Genomic DNA, 24,267 nt, shown 5'->3' on the forward strand with positions numbered 1-24,267 from the left:
TGTGACTGCACCAAGCAGTTGTAGAAACTGATACACAGCATCCAGAATCCTGAGAACCTTAACTTTTTTTCTTTCTTTTTTTAAAGCAAGCAAGTGTCTAGCTTTTAAGGCTGCAAAGATGGCTTTAACAAGTTGCTGAAGTCTCAGAAGCCACAGGGGAGGTAGTGAAGGATTTCCAGCAATCAGGGCCTTTAATCTTTCTTTGTCCCTCTCAAGACTAGCAGAAGTGGATTAAAATTACATGAAATTGGGAAATATATTCAGGCTATATTAATGTGAATGATTTCTATACAGGTTCCAGAATTCAGCTTTTCTTACCACAAACATTTTGAGAGCACTTAAAAAAAGCATCAATAGTATAGGCATAAGTTACTCTGTGTATAAATCATTTGTGCTAGTATTTCAGCACTTGTATGTAGATCTTACCTGTTTCAATACATCTAATATCAGTTCATTGAAGACTTCATTAATTGCCATAGACACTGTTTGTCTATCCATCCCTTTGCTAAACTGACCACTTCTGATGAGCTCAATCAATTCCCAGGCAGAAAGACCTTCCCAATTGGTATCCAGGCTGATCTTGTAATGTTCGAACTGTTCTTGGTGCCAGCCTAGTCCCATGGCTTCTGTCAGCTTCTTAAGCAAGTATTCAATCTGTACACACACACAAAAGACACACAGACCCTGAGCAAACAGAACAGCTAATCATCTAGCTAAAAATGACTTGGAACAGTGGCTCTTCCTACACGACTGTTGTCACCTCTGGGGCTGGATCAACCAACCACAGAGACAGCGTTCATATGGTCAAAGGACCCTTCCCTGTAATTCAGAGCAAACAAAAGTGACTCTAATTGGGGGAAAGTGCTATACTACACCTTGGGATTAACAATGCATGAAAAGAATCCCAAGGTGAGGCTGCTTATCCAAGCGAGTTACCCACTAAATTCCTGAATCATGTAAATATGCTCAGAAGCTTAAAATGACCCAGCTCTCCTCAGCAGGCAAGAGAGACACAAGAAAAGCCATGCTGGATCAGACCAAAGGCCCATCTAGTCCAAGATTCTGATCCCGCAGTGCCCAACCAGATGCTCCAATGGGAAGCCCACAAGCAGGACATGAGTGCAATAGCAACCCCTGCTCATCTTACCCAGCAACTGGTCTTCAGAGACATACTGCCTCTAATATTGGAAGTAATCGATATATATAGCCATCATGACTAATGGCCACTGATAGCCTTATCCTCCATGATTTTATTCTAATCCTCTTTTAAAGCCAACCAAGTCGGTGGCCCTGTCCAAGACACTGCTGTCCTCAGCTTCTGATTTTTAGGAGACTATGTAGAACCAAAAACAGAATCCCATAATTTATTGCCAACATGCACATAAGCAAAAGATCTTCAGACTTTTCCTCAGTTCTATGGAAAAAAACAGATCAGTTCTTAAGAATTAATTATAAAAAGGATGATAAGCACCCACTCGATTTAAAAATTGTTCCTTACAACTGTCTTGCGAGTCAGAACAATGGGGGGTTTTAAAAAAAAAGAGGGAAGGAAATCAGCATCTTCTATGTCCTCCTCACACATCAGCAAGAGAAGCATAGTGTCGTGCCTGTCAGCCCTCCCTCACTGCTGCTGATGTGCACACTGGCCACACTCCCCACAGTCATGCATTCAGTGCACATGAGAAGGGGCTTGACGTGCACACCAACATATGCATGTAGAGCTCCTCCACACCAAGGTGATTCTGGGCTAAATCAGGCATGGAGAAAGAACTCTATCTACGAAGGCCAATCAGCACATAGGGCCCCTTCTCATGCACACCAAAGGACTGGATGGGAAGGTGATATGGCTGCCAGTTGCATCATCGCTAAGCAAGCAGGGATAGCCTGCACAGCACCATCACACGTTCTTTAAATGTATGAGGGATTTCATCTGAAACCCTCTTTTGTCATTATAGTTGTGGAATAGGTGGAAAACACAGGTGGAAGACTGAGAGGGAGGGCGGCGAAATTAAGAGACATGTTTGTGGCATCTGCAACTTTTAACCTGAGTGAGAGTGTACCTGAAAATGACTCTTCCCCCTAGGAACTGCATAGTGGAATACCACTGCTTCTCCCATCCCAGTTTTTTGGAGCCATTAGTGCCTTTAAGACATCAACCAACACTATGCCCATCCTTACCCTTGTCTTAGACCTATCTGCATGCCTAGTAACCAACATCTTTCAAAAGAAAAAGGGCACAGATTGCTATGCTTAACAGGATCAGGAATGAATGTGAACATACAAAGGTGAGCAACAACCAATATGTCATGGTTAGAGTGTTGGAATAGGACTAGTCCCCACTTGACCAGAAGCTCACTGGGCGACTTTGGGCCAGTCACTGTTGTTCTGAGGATAAAATAGAGAGGAGGAGGATCATGTACGCTACCTTAGGCTTCTTGAAGGAAAGGCTGGATATAAATGTAACTAACTAACTAACTACCTAGCATAGCTACTCCATACACATTCCAGCCATTTCCTTAGCAACAGAATATTCTACATTGTATCATAGCGCTGTCCTATAAAAGCCATATATCATAAACCACTTCTCAAAAAACCTTTCCAAGTATCCATTCCTTCAGATAAGAAGTTCAGAGGTCTGTAGCCTGGTGTGTTCACTTAAGCCACATTGTTAGCATTGCTTCAGTAGCTTCAATAGCTGTTAAACAATAGCGAGAAACAAGTGAGTTCACTCATGCTTTCTCATGCTCAGTTTGGAAACATGCCAGCAACTGCTCCTATTGTCCAGTTGCTAAAACAGCAAAACAAAACTCAAGAAGTTTAGCTTAAATTAATATTACTCTTAAAAAAAAATCATCACACCATTCAATTAGGCATTTGTAGCAATTAGGCGTTCATACCAATGTATATGAATATATGCAAGTTTATAGACAAAGGCACAGGTATCTATTTCAGGAATCATTATGGTTAGCCAATCTCGACAAAACTTGATGTCAACCTGTACTGACTGTGAATGATCGATGGACAAATGAGAGCCTTGTTTAGCCACTTTACTAGCAAGCCACATACATGTGGCTTTGATTCAGTGACCACTAGACCAGCGGTCCCCAACCTTTTTGGCACCAGGGACTGGTTTTGTGGAAGACAATTTTTCCATGGACTGGGGGGGATGGTTTTGGGATGATTCAAGTGCATTACATGTATTACTTTGCAGTAATAGGCTATGTAAAGATTTACGTAGCCTATTACTTGACGAACAGGGATGCAAATGGCGTCCGCATAGCGGACGCCATTTGCATCCCAGCGGCCAGAAGTCCGTCAGCGGCCAGGGCCGGCGAGGATTCCGGGGGGAGGGAGGGATCACCTCCCCCCCACGGACCCCCATGGACCCAAGGTAAGGGGGTTTCACACACCCCTACGCTCATCTCCTGCTGTACGGCCCAGTTCCTAACAGGCCACGGACCGGGACCAGTCCGTGGCCTGGGGGTTGGGGACCCCTGCACTAGACAATAAGCAGAAGCAGCACCATGTTTTAATATGGAGAGCTTGACATGCGCACAAGGACCTCATTCTTCCAAGCCTTCCAGTATCCCTATGTTTGATATGAAGGCAGCAGAGAAGCAACATGAGTCAGCTGCCCGAGTCTGCACTACGGGTGCAGAATGTACCACAATAGCATTAGCAGACATGACACATTACCAGAGAAGCAAGGGCTTAAGACACATTTTTGGCATTTCTAAATATCGAGAATATGTGCTCCAAGAGATGAGGGGAAAAGAGGGGGGAGAGACTGTAGACTCTGTCTCAAGCGGTTCTTCACAAACTGAAGCACAATTAGCTCCATGGTTATCATGAACAAGGGTTCATCAGCATATTCTATGAAGAATTTACAAAACTGTACAATATATTTTTAGTCTCGCAATCTAAAATATATCACTACAACAGTGACCAGGATCCAAAGAACATAAAAACCTAGGTGTGTATATCCAACTTTAGGCTTTCCTTTCAAGAACACATGACCACCTGTTTTTGAAAATGAAGCAAGTTTTAAAAGCAGTTTGAGAGACAGTGTGGTGTAGGGGTTAGAGTGTTGGACTGGGACTCAGGAGAGCTGGGTTCTAGTCCCCACTTGGCTTTGAAGCTCACTGGGTGACTTTGGGCCAGTCACTCACTCTCAGCCCAATGTACTTCACAGAGTTGTTGTGAGGATAAAATGAAGAGGAGGAAGACCATGTAAACTGCCTTGAATACCTTGCAAGAGAGGGGAAAAGGCAGGATAAAAATGTAATAATAATATAATAAATATGACATAGGAGTCAGCTGCACTAAGGAATAAAAGGTGTACTAGATGAGATCAACCCCCATACTTGAGCTTAAGAAACTCTCTGGATCATGTTAATTATTTGGGAGTAAGGCGGGGCGGGGCTGGGTGGGAATTACATTTTTCACTGCCAGGACAACATTGCTAGTCAATATTGTTTTTTCAGCCTCTTCAACAGAACAATAAACTCCAGAGAAACACAGCCAATTTAGACACAGCTAGAAGAATATTTGCATACTTGAAACAATTATTTCCTACCTCCTCCGGTACAATGACAAGTGGATATTTGTCCTCGGATAGAAAATTGAAGATGACCCACACTTTAAAAGCATCATCATCAGAAAGGAGCGAGGTATTTCTTTTAAGGTTCTTTTTGGCACACAGAGTCCAACACATTTTATTTAATTCAACTTTGTCAAAGTTTCCTTGAACCTAGTAAAAACAAAGCAATGCAATGTCAAAGATGTAAAGATGTGGAGAAATATACAAACAACTGGCAAGATGCCTAGACTTCTATCCCCACACCTGCAGAAATTGAAAAGGTTTTCTCAAGAGACCTGAAGCTATGCTTCCTGGGGCATGCTGGGAGTTGTAGGACTTTTTCTGTCTAAATCTGCATAGGCTTACACCCTAAATCACATGTTGACTTTGTGGGCCTCTTCCTAGTGCATGTAGCTAGCTCAACACCATCCTGTATTTAAAACTGGACAGAGCAGATCTAAGCCAGCTGTACAAATTGCTCAAGGAAGAATGTAAGTGCTAGCACAGGTTGCCACCACTTCAGACTGCATGCACAGTTCTCTCAAATCTTCTTATGTCTTAAGGGTGACTGTGGAAAATTGCTAACATGGCAGTGACATGGCAATCACCACTGATGCTTCCTTTCTGCCTCCAAGACCAGGCTGAATTAATATGTGGAATAGTTTGTCACTCAGTCTTGAGTATGATCCTTCAAACAGACGTTAGTTAAAACCATGAGCCTTCAAGACACCTTTTGATTTAGCACAACTTATTCTTAATTAAGGGTATCAGCAATTCAGTACTCCCAACAAAAAGGAATGAAGAGATGCAAACTTCCCCTTTATTGAATTGCCAGCCTGGGCATTTCTCCATGCTCCCTTGACTCAACAATGTAGACTTTGTTAAAGGGTAACTACTCTCCCCACTGAGCTAGATAAATAATTCATTTGCAATCAGGAGCACAAGAGGAAGTATTTTGAGAGCTTGACTGGTGTGGTCAATTAGATTTACGTGGGAGATGTGAAGCAGGATAACAGATTTCCTGTTGAGCCAAGAGTTCATTGTTTTTCTTGCACAGATTGTCACTACTGCTCACAGGAAAATGATCTGGAGTTATCTGTGAATGGGCACCAGTTGGAAAAACAGAACAATTGCACTGAATACAGCTAGACAAAGTTTCCAGTTTTCAACCAAACACAGCAGTGAGGAAAATATTTATGAGACTTGTTACAATGTTACTTGATCCTTGTCACAAAAAATGCCAGTGTTTATTGTCTGAGAAATGCTACCCATATCCACCCAATACAACGATAAATTAAGATGTACCGCCCAAGCAAACTGATCCAAAAACCACTGGAATGCAAGTCATGCCATTAACAAAACTGGTTTTCAGACAGGTGCCCAATTCATCAACGACAATCCATGTGCAGCAAGAGGCTGTACATGAATCACATGTCAAAGGTTCAAAGTTAATTCCTAGCATCTCTGGTTAAGAGTGATCTTGTGTAACAGGCTGGGAAAGACTTCTACCTAAGATCTGGGGGAATGGAAAAAGTTGTTGGGGAGGAGCTACTGCACCAGTTTCTATACCTGGCATCAATGGGGTGTGTGTGTGTTTTAAGTATCTTAAGGGTCAAGCAACACATTGCACACTAAAACACTTAGTGTGCAATTAAGTCTGTATTTCAGAAATGCAATATTGTGTGTGTGTGTGGGCGATTTTCAGTGGGACTGCAGTACATAAAGGGAGGTTTCACCCTTCCCTCCCCAGCTGCAACTGTGATGAAAGCTGTCTACCTGTAGTGCAAGTAGCCTTAGAAAAAAGCTCCCATTGGCACCAGTAGAAACTTTTTTTCTAAGGCTCCCTGCAGTGTGGGATCAGGGAATTTTTGTCAGGATTGCAGCTGGGGAGGGAAGGATTAAGCCCCCCCTCGCCGTGTGCTGTGGTCCCAATGACCCCTGCCACTGCACTTAGTATTACATTTTAACAACTTAGCAGCACGCTACGTATTTAATGTAACGTGTAGTTTGACACTTAGGCTGCAGGCTTAAAGGACCTCTGCCACTCACAGTACATACTGGGCTGAATGAACCACTGCCTTTGCATAAAGGGGTTTCATAGGTTCAATCACCCTTGAGCAGTGGGGGTGGAAGGGGAGATTCCATTTCCCATAATGTATACCTAACAGATGGTTGGCACTATCAGCTGACAAGTGTGGGAGGGGGAAGGAGGAGGTGTGAAATGATACTATGTTTTCTCCCTCTTAATATTTAAAACAAGAAATCAATGGTAATCATTCTTGGCTTCAAGATAGGTATATTCAGCAAATCATCGACATTTCAGAAAAGACAGAAATCAGTCAAACAGAACAAATACAATTAAAAAGAAACAGAGCCCATGTCTTTTAAAACCCTCACTGCAGTCAAGTGTAATTATAAGTACCAAAAAAGGAAGTTGTATTTTGGGGGGTTCCCCCATCCCCCACTCCTAAACTTTGTCATTGCTGAGAAAAATAGTGTTCAGTGTCATTAAACTTGTTTATATGCATCTCACTCTCTGTTCTCATGACTTTCCTAACTCAAATGTTTAAGTGGGGGGTGGGGAAAACAGACTCTGGGAGTGTTCTATCTCCTCCCTCTCATTGTTTTAAGAGTGTCAAATCAGTAATAGCAAGCTGCAGTACCATGAGTGGTCAGAACCACAAGACGGTTGTAGCATGTCTAGAATGCTGCTCTTTAGACCTATCACAAAATTCCCCCATGCAGCTTCACAAGTGGCAGAAATGAACAGGTATATGCCTGGATGCCTCATCTACCAGTAACATTCCCTGTGGGAAAGAGACATTTGTTGTTCTTATTACCACATAAACACACCATGGGGATCCATGGAAAATCACGACTTCCACATGATCAGCTCAACTGCAAGCTTTCTAAGGCAGAGCCTGACTGATCAAATTATAAAATGCTATGTTATAAGAACTGTAAGACATGCTAGTATTTAGTTCAAGAAGCAGCTTGTTTCATCTGCAGTGGCAACTGCTTCAAAGTAGCAATCCTAATAGCGACCTAAGCTTTGGCTGCATTCACAGTTCTGTGTCCAATGGCCTTGAATTGTCATATAAGTTGTGAACTGCCCAGAAAGCTCCAGCTATCGGGTGGTATAGAAATGTAATTAATTAATTAATTAATATAAAACACAAAACAAAACATAACATAACAAAAACTAACTACAGCATTTTTGCCATGGATAGTGCAATTCAACGGACGTCCTCTGAGAGATTTTTTATCAGAACTTGCACTACTGAATCTTTGGTGGAAAAATAGACATGCAAATTTAAGTTATTCAGAAGAGAGGCAAAAGCTCTTTCTACATCATCTGACATAGACCACATCAAGTGCTTCACTGCACTTCCTCTCATAAGTCATTCTGGAAGGTCACTCTGCATTAGTGACTCTGGAGCTTTTTGAGCCCTAATACTTTTCTGTATCTTCTGAACACTGGCTCTCTTCACAGTTCATGTTATTTTTTTCTCTTTTCTGGATTGTACTTTTTACTGCTCGATAACAATAAAAATACTTGAAATTAAAAACAAAAGCACAAAACTAAACTACCGCAACTACAAGGATAGAGACACACATACCTGTCAGGATTGATTCTGAGTGCAGGGAGATAGTTAGCAGCTCAGATTCAGAAGAGGAGCACCCAGAACTGGGGGAGGCATTTTCACAAGCCAGTTCAGATATGGGCAGGCGTGCTTCTCAGGTTGCCAACTCCCAGATGGCCGGGCATGAAGCTTCCCCCTTGCCCCCCTCTGTGAGAAGCAGCGAGTAGGAGGAGGAGGGGACTGAGGGCTGTGACCTAAGAGACGCGAGGTGGCGCCGCAGAGCTAACAGGGAAACGTCAGGGGCGGAGCTCAGACGGTCGACCCGGTTAGCGATACGTGAGAGGCTACACAGGGAAGCATCACGCGCGGGGCGGGCCCTCCCTCCTTAAGTTAGCCTAGCCAAAAGCCTCCCTTTCAAACTGCGTGCAATTCTGAATCCCCTGGAGGCATTCCTTTGTAGCCAGAGGGTCTTCGAGGATTTGCTTCTGTAATGAACCTGTGAATAATGAATTAAAGGCATGAGACTGAAGCCTCTCTATTTGTGTGTGTGAGTGCTTAAGGATAGAGGGCGCCAAGGGATTTGTGACAATACCTTTTCCAAGATGAATCTGTTTAGATAAGGCATATAACCCTGATTGGAAACGGGTCCTTCATCATCATCCCTAAAATGCTCTTCCAAGGCCACAGGATCATGTGGAACATTCAGCAGTGTGCACAAGTTGTGAGAAAGGACCTATTAAAAACAGAGAAAATCAATGAAAATGCAGCAACACATAGCAAAACGGTACACATCAAGTAAAAGGGAAAAGAGGATGTATTTAATGATGGAAAAATATATTTTCAATAGTATCACTGGTAATATTAAATACATTAAATACAACATTGGAACTAAGGAGGTATCCATTATCTAGATCTTTTTTTAAAAAAAGGTAAGGGCAAGTTGGGTTCTCCACCCCCTTTCTCCTGGGACACTAGGAACAGTCACAAACATAACTAGGATTCACTTCTTCTGGACTGAAGAGAAAATATCCTCCCAAACAGGAATATTTTGTTGTACTACACTGTAAAATATCAATTTATGTACCTGGGAGTTGCTCTACCAGAAACTGTACTGGCTTGAAGACGGGTAAGTATACCCACTTCAGCTATCCAAGCTTGAAATGTCATTCTACAAATGCAATATCATGTGTGTTTGTGAAGCTCATCCAGAGCTACTTGTTTCATTAGCCCCCACAACTTTCTTGTCTACAACTTTTCAAAAAGGTGATCATTTTAATTCCCCCCCCCCCGCCTACTTAGCAGAATCAAACACAAATGCATTTGATCTCTTTGACAGTAAATGGAAGACAATGCAGAAGATGCTTATTTGGAAGTAGCTGGATCACATATATTCGCAGACTCACTAAATCCTCAGTAGGGCAACTCTGCTTTCCCAGATGGTACGGCAAGACTTGCCTTCCTTATGACTAGCTGGTGATATGCTTTCCTTGCATTAATTATAAATATGTTTCCCCCTATAAACTGAAACAAACTCAAGTGACTATCAGTTTCCGAGAGGTGCCACTGTAAGATACTTCTTCAGAGTTCTGCTCCCACCCCACTTGGCCTAATTCTCAAGAAACAGCAGTGATGAAGAATTAAATCTGTGTCTCAAGTAACACTTCAGAGTATGGGTGAAGGCTCATATACTGGAAGGCTCCTTCAGGGAAATAAGTCTCCTGAACATAGAAAACTAGCACATCACTGGGGATAGGGGTAGCGAAGGGAAGCTGAGGACTCCCTGTCATTGACCCTTGCTTCCTGACCTGTTGGAACTTTGTCTCACCACCATGGACAGGCAGCTCCACCTTTGTTTTTGTCCTCACAGAACAAGGTATCTGGACTGGATTGTTTCCCCTCAAATTGTCTGGTGTCTCAGCTACTACAGCCAGCTGGCGCTGGGGCACAACAGCCCGAGCACGGTGTTGCTGGAGGGCTATAGCCCAAAGGGTTCGCTGCTTTGGCAAGCTGCTCAGCAACCTGTGAGGCCAAGGCTAGAAATTATGATAGTTCAAAGGCTTCAAGCTCTGGAGATAAAATCTTAAGTGGATAATTTGCAACACTGGCTGGGACTTTTTGATTTACAACAAAGCTTTTCCTGACAGAAGTGTAAAATATGCTGGAAAGTATTTCGGTGCAAAAGTTTTAAAATAGGTTTAGTACAAAGCATGATTTTTATACAAAATTAAATCACTGTGACACAATAACTGGATATAATCTGCTTGTTTGTATTGTGCTTGTTTTTCCTCTGTATGTTTACAGTTGATTGATTGATTAATTATAGATGGCAACTGATCTGGAAAGGAAGTTCTTTGCAGCTTGCTTATGAAGAAATATGAAAATCTTGGTAAGTTCCTATAAAAAAACGAACTGAAGCAAAAAAGTCAAAAACACACTCTTTAACATCACTTGTGCACTATGATGCTTCATGGAAACAGACTTGCCAAATAAAAATGCCAACCTGGAATTTCTCTCTTATTTTTCATATTGCTTTTGCAGGATCAACACTGCTTTACAACCACATGTATGCAAGATTTTGGACAAAAATTAATTCAGAATTATCACCTATGAGCTGAATTTTGCAAGCAAAACAGCTGCCTTGATACTAGTCATAGAATGTATCTCCAGTTAAATGGTCAGAAAGTAGGATGATGGGAAAAACCTCTATAGGAAACTCTGGGGAGCTGCTGCCAGTCAGAGCATTGGGCTACATGGATGGACCAATGGTTCGCCTCAGTATAAGGCAGCTCCATATATCCAACAAAGATTTTAGGGTGACTTTCCATGAAATGCACAAGAGGGTGTATCCTGATAGAAGTCAACTCTGTCAGTATGAAGTCATCATTTCCTTTGACGGTTTCCCCCCAAATTCACGAGTACAGCAACTATGAGGCCACTCATCAAAAGTATTTGTTTTCCTTCCACAAAATTGTGTGAATTTATTATTTTATTTATTTATTATTAAATTTATTAATCGCCCATCTGGCTGGTCACCCAGCCACTCTGGGCGATGTACAATATACAATAAAACAGTTTAAAACAATAAAATTCTACAATAAAAACATTTTCTAAAATACCCTAACCCACCCCAAATGCCTGCCTGAACAACCACGTTTTTAATGCACAACGGAAGCTCATTAAAGAGGGGGCATGACAGAGTTCCCTAGGGAGGGAGTTCCACAGAGTGGGGGCCACCACAGAAAAGGCCCTCTCCCTCGTGAATCTCTTCTGGCTACAAAAATGAACATATAAAAAACACTCAGAGCAAGGATCAAGTGTGAATTGTCTGATCCCACAGATTTACTCCTCTGTCATCATACACAAATACTGAAACAATGAATGTGGAATTTAATGTTCAGTAAATTTACTTGCTAGGGTTAAAATTGTGCAGAAGCACTTCCCAACATTACAGCAACTGTGACCATAACCTCTTCCTTGTACTGGTTAACAAATGAATTTGATTATATACAAATGTTTGATCATAAGAGGAAATTAACTGCCCTTTCATGAGAAGTATTCCTGACTAATTTCAGGAATAAACAAATCTGCTTTGAACTGTGAAGGATTGTAGGGCAGAGCAAGCTGGCAACAGTGGATACAACTTGGTTCATACTGGGTACCAATCCATCTAGATTTCACTATTCAGATCAAGGTTACCACAGTAAACTGAAAATACACCAGTATTGGCTCTGAGGACTGCTTTGATCTACCAGTGTAGATTCTACAAGAATTAATAGCCAAAAGCCAAGCTTGCAGAACGTGCACTGAAAGTACAAAGACATTAACTAGTTTGCAAATTAAGATCAACTTTGCTAAACAAATAGAAAAATCAGGTCTACAATTGTGCAAACCTTCCTTGGAGAAAATGCCTAGCACAAGATTTACAAATAATCAGAAACACAAGAGACTTCAATCTACTGGTCATCCTTAAAGTACAGCAATATAGAGCATCTTAATTCCTCTAGAAAAATTACCAGAAAGAATGCAGGCATCTGTATTCACGATCTTGCTTTCTTGGCTAGACTTTCTTCATAAGTCAATGCAGTGAAGATAAAGGGCAGAGATTTCAAATTTAGGGAGGAGAGCCTAACAGCTCAATTGCAATAATTGTCATTTATTTCAATTAGCATTACTTCCAGGTAAGCATGTTTAGGATTGTAGCTGGAATTTCCCTCTTTTGGTTTTTAAACAGCAGGTATCATTGACAAAGTCTGTAATAACCTACCAAGGACTGCATACTTGAAGAGCAAAGATTGAAATGTAATCCCCAACTCTAAATACATGCACATAAATCCTATTGACTTCAATGAAGCTTAGTTTTCTGCTTTCTTCCACACTGTGGTAAACAAAATATTCATTAGCAGGCAAAATGTGGCCACATAAAACAGAGCTTCCTTCTATCAGAAACCCAAGTACCCTGCCTTTAAAGAGAAGCTGTCAAAATTAAAGCCTTTATTTTCACTTCTTTTATTTTGCCAAATGCCAGACAGGGCAGAGAGAGATACACCATACAAGTCTGTTCAGCCACTTACAACAAGCAAAATATAATCAGCTTTTAAAGAAAGAACATTTACCAAATTTGAAAAAAGAAAGTCTTGTGGCTCTTTAAAGATTTAGTGTATAATAAGCTGAGTAATTGCAGGGGAAATCGGTTTTGAAATTTTAGGGGATTTGGAGTCAAGTAGAATTAGATTAATACAGATTAATTGCTCTATTTCAGATTAAACCTCATTTTAATATCAAATATATGATGCTTTCAAAAGAGAAAAATCAGCCAAATATGGACAGAAATACTGATTTCTATCAAGATTCAAGTTAATGGCCAAGCTAATGTGATGCAGGAGACCTATGATAGATCTTCCAACATCCTTTTAAAAGCTTAAGGAGGGAATGGAGAAATGGCTTGGGGAAGCAGTGCTGGAAGAGGATATTAACCCTTTCCCATTATAAAAGTCCACCTTCCCTGAAACCATTTCAGAGCCTGAATTCTCCAGAAGCTACAGAAAAGGCTACCTCTATCTGTCAATTCCCCTCTCCCCAGCTGCTGTTAACGTTTAAATAGGATGTTGGGAGATCATTCGCAGATCTCATGCATCATCTTTAATTTGACTTGAACAATGCCAGTAATAGCATGGAAAGTGTATGAAGCACTTTACATGCATTCTACCTTCTCTGAGCTAATACAGGTACAAAAGTCACAAGGCTGCCTTTAAAGACAGTTTGGAAGCTGTGCAAAAGGCAGCCTCCTGTAATCAGAGTATATTTTGCACCAGTGGCACTGGTTGTCAGTGCATTTCCAGGCCCAATTTAAAATGCTAGTGATAATTTTTAAGCCCTAAGCATCATGAAACCAGTTTATTTGAAGGACTGCCTACACCTGTATAAACCTGCCCAGGTCCCAAGATTGTCTATCGAGGCTCCACTCACATACCTATTGGTAGGAGCTTTTAGGTTAGCAGGCACTAGTGATAGGGCCTTTTCTATAGTGGCCCCAACCCATATGGAATACACTACCACAGAAGGTGCACCTGGCCCCCTTCAAGACCTGGATGTGTGTCTGCTTTTAAATGAATGGATGCCAAACTTTATTTTATAAATTGGAGTTCTTACTGTTGCAGTTACTTTAAGAAATTTTAATACTACTGTTTCAGTTAACTGCACTCTATATTTTATTGTTTTATCATTTTATCTTGCGAACTGCCTTTCAGAGGCTTTACCTTGAAAGGCAGTATTAAAATATTATAAATTAATAATATACCCACTTACCTGGGAGTAAGCCACATGGAACGCAATGGGACTTACTTCTGAGTAGACATGTAAAGGACTGCACTGAGAGGCACACTTCCTTGGAAATACATTTTACTTCTAATAAACATGGATAGGATTGGGCTGGAGATGAATTAATATACATATGCTACTGAGCTTTCGGTAGAGCAGAAACTTCAGTAGTAGTGCATATACCTAGCAAACAGACAAACTGTGCTTCCAATGCAGAGTTGCAAAATTAAAACCCAAAGTTAATCCACAGCACCAATATGGGACTATTTATTTATTTATTTATATCCCACCCTTTTTTCTCTTGCAAGGAAGCCAAGGTGGCTTACATCCTCCTCCTCCTCTCCATTTTAGCCTCACAACAACAACCCTGTGAGGTAGGTTGGGCTGAGAGTCAGTGACTGGCCCAAAGTCACCCAGTGAGCTTCCATGGCTGGGTGGGGACTAGAACCCAGATCTCCTGGCTCCCAGTCCAACACTCTAACCCCTACACCACACTGGCTCTCAATGGGGGAATAGCAAGAACTTCCAGATAACAGTTCATGCTTTTAGCCTCTATGCTAGTCTTTACCCAGAGGTAGAAGATTCTCCTGACCACCACTTGAAAACTGGGATTTCAAGTGAACCCCAAAGCTGTAAACTTATTTGAACAAGTATAAGTAAAAGTGTTACAACTAATAATCCTAAAGAAGGAGAAGCAGAGCTTCTATGAAGCATCATGGCAAGCAGCAGAGATAGGAGCAGCAAGAACTACAGGTGAACTGGAGTAAAATAATTTTTGCACAGCTGCACTAAGAGAGCAATCCTATGCCCCCTAGACAGCATCTGGGGGACATAGGATTGGTCAGTTTCCCGGCTGCGAGGTCAGAAACAGGGCTCCAACCTCAGAGCCAGGGAACTGCACTCTCCTCCCCCTCCCCCTCATAGCCGCTGCAGAGAGAACCATGCCAGCTACTCCCTGCACTCGGAAAACAGACCACGGAGAAGGGGGAAAGGGGACAGGGAGGGGAGGAGACCGCGGCAGCAGCTAGGGATGTACGGACTGTGTAAAATCCGCTCTGTGTTTCACAGATTGTCAGGAGCCTTTTGTTCTGTCATCCACTCACAGACAAATGCAAAAAGAAGTTTGTCATGAGGAAAAATACACAAATAATTACGTAAGAGGTTTCGTAACAATTTACATAACGTACCTTAGCATGTAACATTTAACGTAATGTCTCCCATTCCATTCAACTTTTCCTCAGTGGAAACTTGCATATTTTCCTACGAATAAATATGCATAAATTTTGGGAAAGTAAAAAGAATCCAAAAGCCCACACGGCCTGAGGGGGTCACTCTGCAGTGGATTCCACAGGTTGGATTCTTAGAAATCCAAGCTCATTTTAGTCCATCTAAAATTTCTCCAGCATCCCTAGCAGCAGCCATATGATAAACGCTATGGCTGCCCCAGCCTCCTTCCCTCCCCTCCCTGAAGCCTCCACTAGATGGGCAAAAATGCTTATCTAGCTTAAATGCAGAGCAGGAGGCACGCCGTACCTGTGCTCTGCATAGGATACTCATAAGCCTCCAAGTTCAGAGGCTTATGAGTAGCCAGAGCACATCCCATAGGATTGTGCCCTAAGATAAAGATGTTAGATGAAAAAAGTGCACAAGATAGCAGTTTCAGATGTCTTGCCTATATATCCTCTCACTAAATGTGCCAGGGACAAAAGTATAAAACCTCTTAAGATTTTCATATAACTTACTTCGATGGGCAAACATTTTGTTTTCTTAAAAAGCAATTTAACTGGGGTTTTAAAAAGCTCAGCCTCTCTCAAACAGGAAGAAACTTTTCACCACTGACTCTCATTCTTCTCATGCTCATGTGGTTGCCAAGTAACTTTCTTTCAGCATAAAATGCTCATTGCAGCCAAATTTCACAATCAACCTTCATGTCCGAACTGCCCGTGTGTGTGTGTGTGTGTGTGTGTGTGTGTTGGAAAGGTATGCTTTGAGCCAAGATGTACCAAGCTGCTATATTATGTACTGAAACTAGGAGACACTTTAACTCAAATGCTGTTTTCCAGTGAATTACTAGGTATTCCTCAGTCTCCACCCACCCCTACCCCAACTCCTGACGTCTGCTCTATCCTTCTAAGCCCTCTGTTACCATTTCCTACATGAGCTGCGCAGCCAACTCAGCATTCCAGTGTGAAGGTTGGAGGAACACCCTAAGGCCAGGATTGAGAACATGTGGCCCTCCAGATGCTGTTGAAATCCAACTCCCATTGTAACTGGCCACCCTCCAGATGTGCTGAACTCCAACTCCTGGCCAGCATGACCAGTGTCAGCACCAGGTTGAAGAAGGCTGCTCTATGGCCTCACTGAACAAGGTGCAACCACAGAGCTCATACTGAGCATAGCAAATAAAATATCAGAATACAGCAAATCTTTATTTCATCCTTTTTTTCCTTACCCATACCCTGATTGTGGCCAGATTATTTTTGGAGATGAATTAACTCCATTTGCAAAAACCTTTTAAAAAGTAACATGAATCAGTTTCAGAATCCAGCACTGGCGAAGCCTTTTCTAAGCAGATCATATTCATGGCCAGACTCCTTGCAGGAGTATGTATGGAGGGTGTGTTTTAGAAAGTATGTTCTGTACTTCAGTGATGGAACCTTGAAATTCATGAAAATTTATTTCTAGGTGTTTCACTCATTCCAAGTGATGTATGAATTACAAGACAGACAAGTTCCCCATTATCCTGAAGCACTGCAAGGAGTATATTGTCTTAATATAGTTTAATTTAGTTCTACCCACAATGTCACTGACTTTCCACTAGTTTATAATTGTGGAACTTCCTCCTCTGTGCCTGCTAAGTCTCGCCTCACTGGCTCTAATAATTATACCAATCCTTCCTCTTTGAACAAATGACATGATTCATCTCAGCAACTCAGATTTTGGCCTAAAGAACAGCACAAAAAAATAATGCTGTTTGTTTATTTATTTAAAATATTTCTTGGCCGCCTTTCAGGGCAGAAGCCCTCCCAAGGTGGCTTACACCAATAAAATACATAAAAACAGTTAAAATATTAAAAGTGATAAAAACATAAAAACAATAAAAACAATAAAAGCCAACAATAAAACCAGCAACAATGTTAACAGCATTAACAGCAACAATAGCAGTCATATCACGAGACGGCCAAGGTAAAATAATATGTTTTCAAGGCCTTCTTAAAAGTCTGCAATGATGGAGCATGGTGGACCTCTGATGGCAGCTTGTTCCGAAGGCGTGGGGCCACTGCAGAGAAGGCCCTCTCATGTGTGACTGCTCTCACAGGTGGGCAAATGAGAAGGGCCTCTCTTTCTGATCTTAAGAGTGTGGGCAGGCTGGTATGGGTGAAGGCGGTCCTTCAAATAACTTGGTCCCAAACTGTTTAAGGCTTTAAAGGTCAAAACCAGCACTCTGAATTGGGCTCGGAAACACACCGGTAACCAGTGCAGCTGGAGCAGTACAGGTGTTATGTGATTGAATCAGTTCGTCCCACCAATACACAGGCAGCTGCATTCTGCACAAGCTGAAGTTTCTGAACCATCTTCAAAGGCAGCCCCATGCATAGCACATTACAGCAGTCCAGCCTGGACATGACTAGTGCATGGATAACTGAGGCAAGGTCCATCCTCTCCAGATAGGGCCGCAGTTGGTGTACCAGCCTAAGCTGGTAAAAAGCACTCCTGGACACCGCAGCCACCTGGGCTTCCCCAGTTAACTCAGAGTCCAGGAGGACTCCCAGCCTGTGCACTTGGTCTTTCAGGGGGAGTACAACACCATCTAACGGGGTTCCATCCCACCCCAACTCTTTCATTTTGTTAAAATATCTATTGTGTTACAGACACTGCCTGGGCAGACCCCTGGGATGTAAGAGAGCAGTAAGACCTTTTCTGAAGAACCCATCATCACTCAACATGAAAAGTCAGAAATAAATTAACTATCTATTGAAATAAATGGATCACAATAAATTGCAAGCATAGGCTCCCCAATCCAGATAAGTGGGAGGCAAAGGATTAAAGCCCCCACACATCAGAGTTGCAATCCAGATCATAGCTTCTAGCTATGTCTTTAAAGTAATGTGTAGTTTGATCCTTAGATCCAAATCAGCAGATTTTGTCTGTAGTATCTCAACATGCCTAATCCTATTAATACTTATAATGCCTTCTACTGTCTATTCCAAATACCATCTATCAAGCTTTGGAACTGCCACATGCAAAACAACCCCTACACAGGAAGGTTTACACAGTGTGGGCACTGTACAGTAGTCATAAAGACTATAATAAACAAAGTATAATGACATCCAGAAGTGATGCACCATACTGAAGTCTAAAAATACAAGTACAGTAGAGGAACAAAGCTTAAGACAATATTTATTTAAAAGTGTAATTAAAGATAAAAAAAACTGCTTCAATACTATGTGATTGAACAATCATTCAGCAATGCAAGAGCTAACATGGTACAACCTTGACTGAGAAACATCATAACCCTCCAACTACTCCTTGCTACTCAAGTTACAGGATTGTAGCGCGCGCGCACACACACACACTTTTAGGGACTGTCATTGTGTACAGCAGGGGAAAGATTTATACTGGAGGTGTCCATGCACCTGAATCAGGGATAGCTTGCACATGTCACTGTGGGAGAGGGGAGCGTGTAGGGAGGAAGATACAAGCATTCTATTTTGGACATTACAGAGAAGCACAGGAAACAGGAAGATCAAGGTGCTTGCACTTCTCCCTCACTCCGTAAGGTGCTTGCACTTCTCCCTCACTCCGTAAGGTGCTTGCACTTCTCCCTCACTCTGTAAGGTCGAAGCCCTGGGCAGTATCCAATGGAGCCACTCTGCTTCTGCTGGTTCCATTGCACTCACAGCACCCACTGCTTGCACAAGGGGGTTTGGGCTTATAAAAACAACCCTGGAAATGAGCGGAAACACTCATTTCCGGATTGGGATGGGTCAGCGGGGCTCCCTTCTGTGAGCTCCACCGACCTGCCCCATTTCAGAAACAAGTGTTCCCACTTGTTTTGGATTATTTTTAGAAGAGCCAAAGCCCCGTTGCACAAGTGCTGGTTCTGTGAGTACAATGGACACAATAGGATACCACCCCCGCTTTCAGATTTCAAGACAACAATCTTAGCATATTTAACCCAGGGCTGAGTTTTTCACTCAGAATGTCAGCCTGCAACTCTAAATTATATTAAAAAGTTCTAACCAGTACAAACTTCCACAACTGGGGCCCCTCCAAATGTGTTGGACTACAACTCCCATCATCCACAGCCAGCATGGCTATTGTAGTTTAGGCCATTTGCAGGGCACTAGGCTGGAGAAGCTATACTAGAAGAATAGCTATAGAGAAAAGCACAAACCACCACACATGTACATCAAATTTCTCTGCAACAGCAATTAGTGAAGCACTACATTACCTTACAAATACAGAAAAGAGTTCAGAAATAAGATTGTTCTTGCCCCCTCCACATTACACACTTAGAAATACTCTTCTGAACTATTTGCAGCGTTCACAGTTTGGCCAGCAACAGCACAGACTACAGTTGACCTAGTGAACATTACAGTGACCTACTGTCTGACTCATCGCACAGGTGTAGAGTCCTATTCAAACCATTTTTCGAAGTTGGCTTGACCAGAGGAATTTAGGGCCAAGAGTGTCTGATGGAGTGTGTCCAGATCTGCTGATCAAAGTCCCACAAGCTATGTGAGAGTTCTATGGAGAACACTCCTCAAGAGTATGTGGCAGGAAAAAGAATGGAGCCTTTTGACTACTTGTCCCGTTTGTGCACCAACAAGAGAGCAGTACAGAATCCCTGCCTCCCTTTGGCAGGCTCCACACTAAGCTGAAACAAAGCCAGTCTTTTTTATTTGGGTGCCTGAATGTCATGGGCCACTGGGGTAGAAAGAAAGTGCTGGCTACAACAAACAAGTGAAGCTGGAGGGGGTGGGATTCGATACATTTTTATGGTGCAAAGGATGAAATCAAGCTTGTTAGATAGGAAACACAAAAATGGGAGAATTGTTATAGTAAAATGTATGTATTAATCAGCTCCATTACAATTGTGCCTGGCAGCCCCAATCAGGACCTGGGATAGCTTGGACTACAAGCTGTAAATCTACAGTGCACAGAAAGCTCTACAACAATGGCCAATTATAATTCATTCTTCAAAGTTTGAAGATACATTACAGCAGAGGCAGCAGGGTCCTATGGTCCAAATCTAGACTTTAGCCCAATGATTGTTCACACCTGATCACCCAACCATTTTTTAAACAGAAGGAAGGAAGGGCCAACATCCCAAAATATTACTATAATGCTGCCTTTGTTTCAAAGCAACCTTCTAGCCCACTTCTCTGTATCCCATTGTTCTAAATATTGGAAGAGGAGTCACAACTCGATGGCAGAACACATGCTTTACCTGCAAAAGTTCCCAACTTCAACCCCTGGCATCTCCACTTAAAAGGACCAGGCAGCAGATGATGGGAAAGAAGACTTCTTGTCAAGACCTTGGAGAGCCAGTGACAGAGTAGACCAGTCTTCTCCATCCTGGTGCCCTCCAGATGTGTTGGACTACAATTCCCAGAATCCTCCAGCCAGCTGGGAGATTTGGGGAGTTGCAGTCCAGCACATCTGGAAGGTACCAAGTTTGGGAAGGCTGGAGTAGACAATATTGAACTACAATACTGACCTGGTAAAAGGCAGCTTCCTATGTTCCTAAACTCTTCCAGAAACCCAAGCTCAGTTCCACCACCCAGAATAAATGAATTATGGAGGAACGCAAGACTGCTCCCCATTACTCCTTATTCAAGGAGCGTTACCCATTTCCACATGTTACCAAAATAAGCAGTATCAGGGAATACTCCTAGAGAGAGCACAATACATTTTGGTACCTGAGGAGAAGACATATAGCACCCTTCCAAAATTAGAAATAAACACAGAGGTTGCCTTACACAGAGTCAGACCTTAATCCATCTAATTCAGTATTGCCTATACACTGACTCCCAAGTTTTCAGACAGGGTTTCTTCCCAGCCCTACCCAGACATGCCGGAGACTGGACCTGGGACCTTTCTGAAGGAAAGCATGTGCTCTACCACAGAGCTTTGGTCTGTCCCCAAATATAATAATGAGCTAAACAGTTAACAGTTTGCTCCAAATTCTGCTACCTAAGGCAAACCACCTCACCTTGTCTAATGGTAAGGCCAACTCCATATATTCTACCCAAAGGGAAAATTCAAATGATCAAACACGCTGAGTATCTATATAAGAATACGGTAGTGTAAGCCTTATTACTCAAGATCTACCAGATCGATTTTGCTCATTTTTATTTTAACCTGACGCTTGAACAACGTAGATGTGCAAATTTTTTTGCAAGTTCATAAAAGTTCAAAGCTCGAGCTTTAATAGCAATTAATTTTGTCCATGCCAAACAAGCAGGACAGCCACTGCACAAGAGGGATGAGGGACAGCCCTGCTTGGCCAATCAGTGTGGCTTAACGGTGGGCCACAGGTGCTGCTGCACCTGTTTAAGCTGCCACCGCCAGCAGGAGGCGGGATGGGGATGGAGATGGCCAATCGAGGTGTGTGAGAGGGGGGAAGGGGCTGCACTGCATACAAATTTCAGAAGGGGGATTCGCTATGTATGAGCCACATTTGCATTATTCATAAGCCCCTCTGTGGTGAGGGGACTGAGTGGCAAAAAAGCGTGAAAGGATCAGGACTACTAGTGCCCATGGCAACATGGGCTTTACACAAGTGTAAGTAGAATGGATCAGTATTATCTTCAGTCTGCACTGATGCAGCTGCATAATGGCTACACCATTCACCCAGCCAAGTCCCTTACTCTGTGCCTCTCTCAGCATGGAGAAAGACAAAATGGGTGGGGTGATGATTTCAGTGGGCATGGCCACACCCACTGATATCATTTGGCCTGCAGAGGGCCAAATGGGGGGCAAAAACAGGTAATGCTAAGTGTACACAAGCATTTACTTCGGTTCCACTAGTTATGGGACATTGACGTGCCTACATTTTGACAGATTTCATTGTGGTGGCACAGTAAATGTGCCCTGAACGATGGGCGAAACTAGTCACACAACACCACATAGTTCCACCACACACACAAACTGTTGCTGCTGGTCAAGTCACCAGTTTGGTTGTGTCAAGTGGGCCTGAGTGAAATAACTCACATAAAATATAACGTATCAGGCATAAATGCCACACTAGCAGCTTACATTCTTTTATATAGCCTCTTAAATTGGCTGAGACAGAGAACAACCAATCCAAAGAACAACTCTAAGCTACAGCATGATATCTTTTATTAGGACATTAAGAAAAAAGAAACAGCTATTTTCCCCTTTTGATTTCCCCCCGTAGGATATTCTTCCTGATAAACATATTCTGCTAACTTGAAAATGCACACGATGCATTAAGAACACTGACTGGTCCCAATAATTGTATTATTTTATTGAGCCTGGGGATGTTGTTAGAATGGGCCAACCTGCTTTTGACAGCTGTATCCAAAAGAACATGCTCCATTTCAAGACACAAAGGTCACTGTATTTGGGCCAAGGAAAATTAAAACCCTCCTCTGGGCTTAGAAACAGCTGAAAGGGCCCTTCTCATTAAAGCAATACCTTCACTAACTGGTCCTGCAGTGGGTTCAAACTCCATTCACAGACAAAAACGCAACACTCCCTGTCCCTGTGACCAAGGGAAAGAGGGAGTGACTGTACCTCAGTGGTAGACCACATGCTAGGAAGATCCCAGGTTCAATCTGGCATCTCCAGGCAGGCAGCGCTGGGAAAACTGCCTGAAACCCTGGGGAGCCACTGCTGCCAGTCAGTGTCGACAGCACTGGACTAGATGGACCAATGGGCTGACCCAGTGTAAGACAGTTTCCTATGTTCCTATGCTGTCCATTCCCTGGGAGAACCTCCTTGAAATTATAAGAAACCCCTTCACCTTCCCTGCTTTTGGGCAGGCACCGGAAACGCACCCCGGAGCAGCTCAACAAGGGTTGCCACGTCCGGACCCTGAGTGTACTCCTGTACCGGTAAAAGTTTCACGAAAGGAAAACGTTCACCAAGGGGAACTTTGACCATCGCAGGACACCATCTCACCTGCCGGCATTAGCGTCTACTTCCTCTCCCCCAGTTCGGAGGAGCTCTGCCTGCGTTAGTTCTGAGAGCCTGGGCGGTGGGCGGTGGGCGGTGGGGGGAGGTCACCCCAGCCCAGGAACTTTCCTTTCTATTCAGCTATGAAAGGCACAAGGCAGAGCCTTCTCCGAAGGTGTATGTCGGCGTGAGTGCCAGCCCCGCTTAACCATCAGGTCTGTGCCACGCCAGCCAGCCAGCCTGCCCGCGCTCACTTCCCCCACCCGGGCCGGGCTGGAAGAAGTCGCCGAGAGCGCTCCCGAAAAAGGGGAAGTGCCTCGACAAGGCGCCGCCGGAGGAGGCAGAAGGCGGGTCGGGGGAGGCTGCCCGGGCTCTTTCCCGCCACCCTCGCCTCGAGGGATGCTTGTCGGCGCGCGCTCGCGCGCTCTTGACTTGCCTTGAGCTGGGACTTGGAGACCTTGCCGCTCCGGTCCAAGTCGAGGGCGGTGAAGGCGTGCCAGATGGGCTTGAGCAGCTCTTCCTTCAGGCTCCCCATGGCCCGCGGGCTGCGGCGGCTCCACGCTGCGCTCGCTCCGTCGGGACCTCCCCTGTGGGGGCTGCTACGACACGAGGGCCGCGGCCTGCGCACGCCCCCGGCCGCGCCCGGCAGCCAACCGCAGACGCGCCGCGGGCCCGCGAGGGCGCCGCACTAGGCTGGCGGTGGCCTGCGGGCTGCGCCCCGGACGAGCGGGCTGTCCTCCAGCTCCGGCTCCGGCTCCGCTCACGCCGGACTCCCGGCGGCCGAGGGCGTCGCTGTTTCTAACCCACGCAGCTGGCGACACAGGGCGAGGGCGAGCTGGTCCTCCTCCCCAGTGGCCGCAGCTGTGCGGAGGGGCGGGACTAAACCTCCAAGCCTTTCGCAAAGACACACGCGGAGACGACACCAAGGCGAAATCCTCCTCGCACTCTGGGCAGTTCTTTCTGCAATGCTCACAGGAGAGCCCGCATCCCCGCCGCCTGAACCGAAGTTAGTTAGAAACAGGTCCCATATTTACTTCCAAATAAATATGGAACTTCCGAGTAAATATGCTGAGAATTGCAGCCTTGAGCTGAGGGCTCCCCGGCATCGATCAGATCTCAGAAGCCTCGCTTCTGCGGAAC

At 43.7% G+C, this 24,267-nt stretch overlaps 1 protein-coding gene across 6 annotated transcripts in view; it reads right to left on the minus strand.

Annotated features, from left to right (window-relative positions):
* Window positions 1-23,901, minus strand: part of SWAP70 (switching B cell complex subunit SWAP70) — a 44,137-nt gene extending 20,236 nt beyond the window's left edge. For 4 of the 6 annotated variants that reach the window (XM_084854312.1, XM_084854303.1, XM_084854295.1 and 1 more), the window contains exons 1-4: window positions 23,564-23,901; window positions 8,756-8,896; window positions 4,577-4,750; window positions 427-654 (exon numbers count right to left, since the gene is read on the minus strand). In XM_084854312.1, the coding sequence (XP_084710438.1) occupies window positions 427-654; window positions 4,577-4,750; window positions 8,756-8,896; window positions 23,564-23,662 (642 nt within the window). In that variant the 5' untranslated portion in view covers window positions 23,663-23,901. The other 2 variants (XM_084854322.1, XM_084854331.1) reach the window with 2 other exon arrangements.
* Between the last annotated feature and the right edge of the window lie 366 nt (window positions 23,902-24,267).

This window comes from Heloderma suspectum, chromosome 1 (genome assembly GCF_057233095.1).
Source record: "Heloderma suspectum isolate Gila_16-S chromosome 1, 16-S_ref, whole genome shotgun sequence".
In the NCBI taxonomy this organism is placed as follows: domain Eukaryota; kingdom Metazoa; phylum Chordata; class Lepidosauria; order Squamata; family Helodermatidae; genus Heloderma; species Heloderma suspectum.